The 11262-nt window shown below is 32.7% G+C and overlaps 1 protein-coding gene across 1 annotated transcript; it reads left to right on the top strand.

Moving 5' to 3' along the window:
* The first annotated feature begins 2332 nt into the window (after window positions 1-2332).
* LOC120279585 (methyltransferase-like protein 22) lies at window positions 2333-9663 on the top strand. The gene is given in 13 exon segments (XM_039286513.1): window positions 2333-2509; window positions 3283-3336; window positions 3423-3539; window positions 4147-4217; window positions 4333-4362; window positions 4364-4436; window positions 4557-4607; window positions 5232-5388; window positions 5588-5738; window positions 5851-5956; window positions 6020-6195; window positions 6322-6385; window positions 9114-9663. Coding segments are annotated over 11 exon segments (1077 nt in total). The 5' UTR covers window positions 2333-2403; the 3' UTR covers window positions 6181-6195; window positions 6322-6385; window positions 9114-9663.
* The last annotated feature ends 1599 nt before the right edge of the window (window positions 9664-11262 follow it).

Raw genomic sequence — 11262 nt, 5'->3', positions numbered from 1 at the left:
ATGTTTGGGCTATAGAAAAAGATTCCATGTTAGTTGAATGCTTAACTAGGCTTGCTCAGTCTGGTAAATGGAAGGTTGATAATGGTCAATTTCGTGCCGGTTATTTGACTCAACTTGAAAAGTGGATGCGTGAAAAGCTACCTGATTCTAATATCAAAGGCTCACCATATATTGAGTCAAGGGTCAAGTTGTGGAAAAGGCAATACCACGCCATTCAGGAGATGTTAGGCCCAAATGCAAGTGGTTTTGGTTGGAATGATAGTGCAAAATGCATTACATGTGATGCTAATGTCTTCAATGAATGGGTAAAGGTAATTTTGTTCTAAATGCATTAGTATGATTTTTATCATTTTTGGTCACAAATGTCTTGTCCATGTTTATAATTTATTTATTTGTTTTATTTGTTTTCAGAGCCACCCAGGAGCTGCTGGACTAAGGAATAAGCCTTTTCCATTCCTAGAAGAGTTGAGCCAAGTATTTGGGAAAGATCGAGCCACGGGGGAAGGTCGTCGAAGGTCCAGCGAGATCGTTTGTAGAAGATATTGCAAATGAGGAAGTCTGCAACAACTCATCGAACCATCCATAGGAGATGCTTTTTGTTCACTTTGAACATGAAATTAATACAATAGATGGGGAAGAAAATGCAACTATCCCCCCAAGCCCAGCTAATGCCACTGCCACATCACGAGGGCCCATGATGCACTGCAGAAAGAAAAAGTAAGCGTAAACGATCCTTGGGGCAAGACATCGCCAATGATGAGTTCTCGCAAACATGCTAGCTCAATTGGAACTTGGATTAATAGTTCTGGAGAGCACATTTCAAGGCTTGCTAATTGCTTCCAGTTTCTAGCCGATGAAGCAGACTCAAAGGAAAAAGTTTTTTCTGAGCTACTCAAGATTGAAGGTTTGTCCCAATAGGAAAGGATCAGAGCTGACAGCTTGATTGTATCTGACACTAGTAAAGTGTCATATTTCTTCTCACTTCCAGATGAGTGCAGGAAAGAATATGTTACTTGGGTTTTAGGAGGTTGCCAGTAGAATTAATTTATTGTGTGTATGGAGTTTTATGACTATTTAAATTGTGTGTTGTATGTTGAGTGAAACTATGTGTGTGCTAGTATTTGAACTACTTATTATGTATGCTATTGTGAGGTTAGCAGGATGTAGAACTTGGATATTATGTTAGTTGCTTAAACTTTTAATATTTCATTCCCTGTATTTTACCAATTATTTATATGTGCTGTGGAGCTTTTTGTTAAAAAAATAGCTAGTTGAAGGATATATATGCTATTGTGAGATTAGCAGGAATTTTGTATTATGATCCATCCTCATTAATTTTATCAACATTTTTAACAGAAAAATATTTTAAAAAAAAATGTGCCAAATAATTAATTTTTTTAAATTATAATTTAATTATTTTCATTTATAGAATTATTTTATTTGAAAATTTAAAATTTTTAAAATTTTAGATATAAAAGGGTATTTTGGGAATTTTGGAATATTACCAAGGTGATTCATCATAGTGAACCAAACATGATAATGAAAGATTACCAGGTGTATAAGTTTCCAAACCAAACATGGTTATTACGCATTACCACAACATTCTGATCATATAGCATTCTTCAACTTCATTACCACGTAATCTCATTACTCGTGTAATATCATCTATCGCTGAACCAAACACCCTCTAAGAGTTTCATTCTTCATGACTATTTATAGGGCAGAGTTGGATGGGATTAAAAATTTAAACTCTTGATTAACATTCTTTCTCTCACCTTCTCACTTTTTCCCTCACTCTCATCTAATCTTACTCGCCAACCAAAGGTAGGTGAGTAAAACCTCATATGTGCCTAACCATCATCTAAAATGTTTAACTTAAACAGAACCAAAGTCATCCACTTAAATAAAAAAATAAAAATATAGCAAACTTTTAAAAATATGGTTAACAACCACTTGAGTTATTGGCACCATATAATACGTAGAGTATTTCTATACTGCTAAAAAGTTGTGTTCAAATTTTAACACACATAAAATGAAAGTACATGTGATTTAAAGTATTAACTTTACTTTTGTGCATCACCTATGGTTTGTCCATATTTCATTAAGAAAAATTTATATGATCCCTTTACTTTCTATCTTTACAATGGAAAAAAATTTTTACCATAAAATTATGTGTAGTTTTTAATAACAAATCATCCTATAAAACACACATAATGATGATGCTACATATTTGTAATTTTCTTTAAAAAGAATAATTTTAACATTTTCTAGGGGACAAAATGTAAAATTTCTCAAAGCACACTAATTTCTTCCTCTTCTATTTATCCACCCAACACGCTGCCAACCTTCGCCGGAAACCTAGTTTTCAGATTTTTAAGCTTTAGTACCAAGCTTTTCATCTCAATGGAGGGAGGAGATGAGCAGGTGATGAGCGAGGTTCATCTTGGATGCCCTCCTCATTCCTCTGCTCCTCATATATCTGTCTTCACCTTTACTGCCCCTCCAACAGGTCTGTGAATTCAATTGTAGCTTGATTTTTTTGTGATGCATGATTTTCCTTTTTGTTTGTTTGATTGTGAGCTTTATGTTCAATAAAGACTTTTTCTTGGCATTCTTGTTGTGGTTTTGAACTAATTTGCAATTGCTATTCTTTTTAATGTGTTTGTTTTATGTTGTTGATCAAAATGGAACACAAATGGAGTGAGTGTATGCTTGACATTCAGAAAATTAGTGTTGAATTGTTTAACTGCATGAGCCCCCCTTACAGTTGAAAGAAGGTGGCCAAATGTTAGTAGGGGCACATTTCACAATTCCATGAATCTGGCTGAAACAGAATATGATCCACATGGCCCCCAACATCAATGCAGAGTCCACATAATCTTGGGTGAAAACTAAGTGCTTTAGGATGGTTAGCTGTTAGTCTCTAGATAATCCATCTGACTCTGCTAAATTGTTGAATGGAAAAGCCTTATACAAATTTGGCTTTGTTCAGCAATTTTCAGATCTTTGTTTGTTGTCTCTATATATAAATGTAATTTATGTAGTCCATAATTTTCTCCATAGCTATTTTAATTAGCTACCTATATCAGAGTATGCATGGCATCATATGGTGATAAGATGTGTGCATGTTACACTTTATTTGTATAATAATATCAGTTTGAACTTTGAAGAGTGGTAACTTACTTGCAATATCTGTTCTTTCTCTCATTTAATTTTGTTGAATTGGTTGAAACTTTCATTTTTATGATCTTTGGAACTGTACTGATCAGCTTCAGGTGGCAGCTTTTCAACCCAATGTAGCATGGGATGGTGATCATCATGCAACTTGCGAAAGCTGTAAGTTTTTGTTAAATTAGATTTTTTATAATGCGTCATATATATTTTTTAAAATGATTATTGATACATCTGGTTTTGATTGTCAGCGGCGCTTAATCAATGTGATGTTGGTGATCATGTTTGTGTTGAAGATGCCTCGAGGCAACTTAATTTTGATAAAGATGGTGACCTTGTTTTAAGCAGGAGAAGAAGGAATCACAATAGTATGTTTTTATTATTGATATCCAGCTTCTTGCTTGGATGGTTATTCCTTTCTTATATATATATATATATATATATATATATATATTTATATCTTATTTAACATATCATAGTTTTATGATGAATTAATATAAATAACAGTTTCTCATTTTGTCTGAGAACTTCAATTGAAAACAATTATGCTCAATGGGGGCATTCTTACCGCAACTTGTGCAACTTCAAAGCGTTGCTCATATTGAATACTGGAAATTGGTGAACCATTCACATTAGGTTTATGTATGAATCAACTATGCAATGAATTTGGTTAGTTTCACATTGTGCACCTCAGACGGTTACAGAGCTTTCTAATTTCTGGTTCATCACTTACTCTTATGCTTGAAAATGGTAAAATTTAGTTGAAAATTTCCATTTATGCACTTGTGACTGTTTGGTTGATTACAACTGGCATATGCATATGTTTTGGTGAATATTGAGATCTGATGGGTAATGATTTATTGAGTTTGTAGTTAAAATGAGTTATTATTATTCTTTTACATCTCAAATGTTGCATATATGTCATTTTTGTTTGTTTCCAATAATGATTGAGCTACTTCCTTTCTCTGGCTACAGAGAGATGCCTGAACTATCGAGTAACTATCCAACATAATATCACATCATCACTTCCCCTTGTTGGATTGCAAGTAAAGATAACTGCTGCTTTTTCATCTTTGGAGAAATTCTGTTAAAAACTGCTTTCTCCTGCATGTATCAGAATTAATTTTTCCTTTCTATTGGTTATATTGCATAACTTTCTAGGTGTGGAAAGCGGCTTTGGTGTTAGTAGATTTTTGTGCTGCACAAAAGTTTTATGTCATCTGACTTTGTTGACATGATCGCTGTAGAACTTGGTGCTGGAACAGGTAATTTTGAATCTCTTGTAGATATGCATCCTTTAAATACTGAGGGATTTTTTGTGTTTTCTGAATTAATTTTGTACTGTGGTTTTGCGTAGATGTGAAAGTTTGTTTTCTTTTTGCCAGGGTTGCTTGGTATACTACTTGCACGTGTTTTGAGGGCAATCTTTGTCACAGGTAGTTGACTCTCATTCCCAGCACTGAAATTAGTTGTTTCTTGCCCACTCTGAATTATTGCTAGTGTTAATATAAAATTAAATTTTTTTGAAATTATTTTAACTTTGTTCTCTTTTTGGACTGCCAATTTGGTTGTGGTCATTTCCTCATACTATTTATTTTAGCTTCTTTTGTGCGTTCTCCATTTTTCAAAGAACCGCAGAAGTGACCATCTGTCCTGGTTCTCTAGTTTACCAACTTTATCGTTTGGGCATTAACGAACTCACCAAAGCTTTAGTATAAAATATGAAGAAAACACACAGATTTTAAGGTCACTTCATCAGTACATTGTTCAAGTGAAGTTCAGAGTGCTAGTAAAATGCAGATAGCTTATATATCTAACCGAAAGTTAGTAATGCTTTAAGGGATATATGTGCATATTATGATTCATTTATAACTGTAGTGTAGATATATATATTTCAGATTTTATATGTAATGCTGTAACTGAATGGTTCATTCTTCTCTTTCGGAAGCATCATCTGATGTCACACATTTAGTTTCAGACTTTGCTGCTGTAAATTGCAACAGTTTCAGTTTTCTGTTTCATAGATTTCTTTTCTATGATCTGCTAGTACGGTCTTGCAGATACAGGTACTGAAGTCCTGGATAATTGTGCTATTAATGTCCAGATCAATGCTGGTGCGCTCAAGTACTGTGAATCTTCTGTTCTTGTTCGAGAACTTGATTGGAAAGAGTCATGGCCACCCAAAATTGGCGCATCTGATGTAGAAGCTCAGCAGAGGTGATCCTTTGAGCTGCTGCTTTTCATGATATATGTATATAATTATATATAAATTTTTTCTTTTCAATTCTCTAAGTTCTCAACATGAGACTGGATGTTAGTTCGATTTATATCAGAAAATGTTCCATATCCATGAAGCACTAATTTGAACATTTGATCAACTTTTATAATTAGTGATGGTTTATCCTGGTTTGTTTAGAAACAGTTCGAAGTACTCATGGTCTGCGTCGGAGGTTGATGAAGCAGAGGGTGCATCTCTGCTTTTTGCCGCTGATGTAATTTACAGTGATGAACTAACCGATGCATTTTTCAACATTGTAGAGAAGTTGATGTCACATGGTTCTGAGAAGGTAATGCCTCAAGTTTCAAGTAATGGCATTCTTATTAATAATCAATAAGTATAAAAGCAAAAAACCTAAAGATCAGGCATTAATTGTTCTTGTTTCTGATGTTTGGTACAAGGTTTTGTACTTGGCTTTGGAAAAGAGGTATAATTTCACTCTAGATGATCTCGACATTGTTGCCAATGGATATCAACACTTCCAAAGCTACTTAAAGGATGAACAAGGTACAAACGATCCACCTCTGAATACATCACAATTGTGGAACCTCACCATTTTAACTTTAACAGAATATGCTAGGCTTAATGGCACATTTCAACCTTGTTTTGTCGGTGAGCGGATCAATATCGATCAGATCCCACAGTACATAAAAGAGTATGAAAGAGGAAAGGACCTTGAAATATGGAAGATATGCTACCGCAAAACACCACATTCAAAGTCTGTCTTGTAGAGAAGCAAATCCTTGGTAAAAAGTTATTGATGCTTTAACATTACCAACAATCATGCTAATCTTTGACATTAGAAAGGTACTGCTACATAATGTTGTGTTTACTATTTTACAAACTCTATAATGAAGTGTTGTTGATTGTAGGACACTGCCTGAACCACTCAAATCAGTCTTTGGTCTCTGAAATATCGCCGTCTTATCTTTCAAGGTAAACATGGCTCACAAATTTGCTTGCATATACATAAAAAGCTACTCTTTTATCTTACCAACCATTGAAATAGACTTGTTTGGATGATTGAATTGGAGAATCTTGCAAACCATTTCTCATCCTTTTCAATGTTTTCTTGGTCCCTCTGGTCACATTCTTATGAAAAATGAAATTGAAGATCTTTTTCTTAGGGACATGGCTATTAATAATTTGACATTTAGTTCGTGTGATGCACTTAATGCAAAGTTCATCATTCGGGTCCGGGCTTGTTTGGTCAAAGTTGTCTGGTTTTGGTTTTGGTTTTGGTTTTGGTTTTGGCAGTGATTGGTTGGTTGAGCTTAAAATTTTCAGGCTATGCCTGGGTTTTTCTTCTACTCAATTTGTGGAATGTTTTTCTTAGACAAACCATGTTGAACCTTGTCTAATGGTTGTGATCCTAGTTATCAGGTTCAAGTTGTTCGTTAGTCATTGTAATTCAAGATATTATCATTAATTGCAAGCATTAGTTTCTTTGACTTGATTATGCATAGCTAGTTTTCTTAATCATATATGTAGGGTGATTTCTTAAGACCCTCAAGTTTATCCTCACTTTTAAAAATAATAACCCATAGTTAAAATTTTAACATCAACCATTAACTTACTTTTATAAAATATGAAAATAACAAAACTACCCATTTTCATAATTTTTTTTTTAAATCAATTAAAAAGAGTTTATGTACTTTACAAAACTTACATTCTCTTTACATATGTATTAGTTGGAATTTAGTTTCAATGAATTTAAACAGCTTTTCTCCAAAATGTATATATATTTCTGTGATTAGTAATTTTGTCATTTCCTTATAAAATTTTAATTGGTGTTTTAGTAAAAAAGAAAATTGAGGGGGATTTTTCATAAAGATAAATCACATGTATTTATTAAAAAATTGGAACACTCATGCACAAACGTGTATATATACATGAGAGAGAGAGAGAAGTCACAAACATCTTTTCTTCTATTAAAATTATATATTGATATTTTGGCTTTGTGTTTTGCATGGTGTTGTTGTAGACCATCCACAGCTTCTTTTTTTCTTGGTCAATCATTAGCAGACACACACCTTACATTTCTCATGGTATGCGTGGCAGTTGGTGTGCTTTGATCAATGTCACAGGATTTATATGTGATTCCTCTTTTTTTATTTGTCTCCAAAAAAATATTTATGTGGAGATAAATATTTTGAAAATTAAATTATTATATATATATATATATGTATGTATGTATGTATACATTCTTAAGTTTATGGTTATGGCTTGACATTATCTGGACCAAAATTTCCAAATTCATAGTTCATCCATATTTTCAGATAATGTGCTCACATTCAAAACGGAACAAGAACAAGTGATAGACTTAGTTGTCAATTGGAAAATTAATGTTTGTATGTTTATAGTTTTTATAATATATATATATATATATATTGTATTGTAGTGAATGGACAAATGGTTTTAATTTTAGCCCATGATTTATTTATTGAATCTTTAAAGAAAGATAAAAGAGGAGGGCAGGTTAGTATATATATATATTTGCTTCAATTGTTTGTTGAAGGGTTACCCCATCTTCATTTGCATGTCATGAGTCTCATGATGGAGCTTTTATTCATTCTCCTTGTGAAGATGCTCACTTTCCATTTAATTATTTTTTCTTAATTGTTGGTCACTTTTTCTAGAGAGAGAATATGTTGATAAGGATAGTGATATTTTTGGATATCAACTCTGAATTTTATCCATCTAGTCTATATATCTTAGATAACTATGAATTTTAGCCATCTAGAAAGAATTTAATGTTAAAGTAATTAGGATATGTTTATTTATTTGTAACCCATGGAACTGTGGAAATGGTCCAAAGTTATTGTTAAGGAAGTGGGTTAGAACATAGTTATTGGCAATGTCGAGCTCGGTTAGGGGCTTGTGCATGGGTTAGGAATTGGTCATCATGCTTGGGCGCCCACCCAGTGACGAGGGGTTTGGGGCTGGAAAGCATGTCTGATAGAACTTGAACTCGGCACATTTGAAAGTCTCATACCATATTTTTCATTGGGGCCAGTACCGTTATGTTAAGAACTTTTTGGTAGTTTTTGGTAATGTGATTCGTCAAAAGAATTTGAGAATTTTGAGTGGTTTAGTTATTTATTTTTTATTTTTGAATGAGGGAAATGCTTGAATATGTTGTTTTTAGAATAAAAAATCAAATCAGAAAGTGAAAAGTTTAGGTGTATAATTACGCAATAGATAAGTTCAAAGATTAATATATTATTCCACCACCCAAAAAGACAATGCCATGACTCAGAAAAACAAAACTCTCCAATCCATTTTATCCATCTAGAAAGAGTGAACAGGCAAAGTTATGACACTAGCATATAAAATTTATATATCTTGTTTTATAAAGAAAGAGAAAATCTTAGAAGATATTGGTATCCCTTAAAAATAGATAAAAAGGAGAGAGAAGGAATCTAAAAAAGTATGGTATCCCTTGAAATCTATAACATGAATCCTTATAGATTTGAATAAAGTTCAAAGTAGTAACTAACTTATTTCCTATAAAGAGATAAATAGAGGCAAACACAACAAACTCTAACTACAAATACATATAAAGACAACAAACCAAAGAGAGAGTGAAAAAAAAAGGAAGCCTCTTATAAATTCTCATCTCTTTCCTTTCATCATCTTATTCTTTTTATTCTTGTTGTTCTAGCTTGTGAGAAGCACAAGCATGGCTTCTTCATCACCAAAGGATGGAGCGAAGAATGATCGACAAGTTCTTATTTCTTCTTCTTCTTCTCCAAAGAGTCCAATTGGTGGTGGTGTTGGTGGCCAGTGTTTGTGCTCTCCGACGACACATCAAGGTTCGTTTAGGTGCCGTTTTCATCGATCATCACCTTCAACATGGATGATGAATAGGTCTAAGTCTATGCCTTCTTCTGCTAAGTCTTCTAAGTCTCTTGAGACTGTCTAAGCACTTCGTCATCTTCATCTTATTATCTTCACTTCATATTTCTCTTCTGATATTAGTTTGCTGTCTTGGATATTTGATAAGGAAAAGTCTTTCTTGTTCTTGTTCTTGTTCTTGGTCTGTATGAACATGATCTTAAAGTAGTTATAATCCTACAAGTGATGTTTTGCATGGTAGAATGTGGAACAAGAGTAAAAGGTTTCCATGTTTTGTTTTGTCCATGTTTTGGTCTTCTTTCTCTATGTATTAATCTCTCTTTCTATAAATAGATATATCAGTTTCTTACTTGGGATATGGTAAGGAAAATCTTTTTCTTTGTTCATATACATTTATAAATTATTTATAATCCTATGAGTGATGTTCTTTGAGGAAAGTGGGAGGAGAATAGAGGCTTTTTTATATTTCTACTCCTTACTTTTTCCCCTTATTTATTTGGATTCTCTCTTGCTCAGGATGCCAGTTTTGTTCTTGGATTTGGTAGGGAATTTTTATTTATTTTAGTAGATCAGTATCACTGTAAATTGAAAATGATTTTTTTATTTGAGTCAGTGTTGTTATTAGACTAGATGATAGTAATAATAATAATAATAATAATAATAATAATTTAGCGTCCTTGATGCCCAGCATTTATTAGATTGAGTTTTTTTTTCCCCTGACCCTTAATTTATTCTTAGCATGTTTTTTTTTTCTAAAAAGTTTCTTTTAAAAAATATTGATTTTTTCCCCTTTTCGTAGGATTCAGTTATGAGATATAATAATCTTTTTATTTATTAGTAAAGTTTTTTCTTCATTTCGGTTACTACTTTTATTTTTATTTTTATTTTTTAATGTTTTGATTTTCTTTTGGTGTCAAATTGGCTTGAGATTAGTATAAAAAGATTTATTTGACTCAATTTGTTATTTGAAAGTTCAAGTTAAAAGTCAAAAGCTGATTTATAGCTTGAATTTTTTGCTTTATATAATAAGCACTATATAAATTATAGAAATTTTTCAAATATAATAACTAATGCATAATTATATGTAAATATTATATATTATTAATATAAAAATAACAATAAAAAAATATTAATGGTATTTCTAAATACACCAGTGATTGAATTTTATTGCCGAATCATATTGCGGTATTCCTTGCAGATATGATTTTTGACATTAATTGAAGAAAAGGAATTAACCCCTCATTAATTAGTTGTAAAATGTTAAACTTTAAAGTGATGCAAATACAGAGATTAAATGAGAGAATATTGTGTTTCTTTTCTGGTTCAATCCCAAAAAATCTTAGTAGTTATTTTTGAAAAAGGTGGATAAAACCACTTCTATTAAAACAAAGAGAAAAACAAAGATACTGCCAAGCCCCTAATGTAGCAAAGAGGGCGCCAAAACGAACTACAAGTGAAATGTAAAACTATAGTGAAATCAAAGATACAAAACGAGAGTAAGGAAAGCAACCTCCCCACCCCACCGAATCCCCCACCTCAAATACAATTAACTAACCAAGATAAGCGTGATCGGGCCCAAAGATCCTCAGAACGATGCTCCACCTTGCTCCTCCAGGTGGAAGTAAAGGAACCAGACCACGCGATTGTAGAAGAATGTTCTCCATCCCTGGCTCGATTTCTCGTGAGTCTGTAGAAAAGCCGGGATAATAACATACGATCAATCTTCAATAAAAGCACATGAGCAGACATCAATTTAGCGTTAAACATGCAATCATTTCTAACAAGCCAGATGTTCCACACTACCTGCATGTTTAACTTAAATAAATAAATAAATATATAAATTTTAATCCAAATATTCATTTTAGTTAGAGGATGCGCGGCTAGTTAATCGGCATGCCGACATCCAAGATATCGGCCAAATATTTTAACCAACTAATTTGGATGAGTGATATTAT

The sequence above is a fragment of the Dioscorea cayenensis genome, chromosome 16, assembly GCF_009730915.1.
Source record: "Dioscorea cayenensis subsp. rotundata cultivar TDr96_F1 chromosome 16, TDr96_F1_v2_PseudoChromosome.rev07_lg8_w22 25.fasta, whole genome shotgun sequence".
Classification (NCBI taxonomy): domain Eukaryota; kingdom Viridiplantae; phylum Streptophyta; class Magnoliopsida; order Dioscoreales; family Dioscoreaceae; genus Dioscorea; species Dioscorea cayenensis.
The sequence above is the reverse complement of the archived record's forward strand: the minus strand, read 5'-3'. Positions and strand labels throughout refer to the sequence as shown.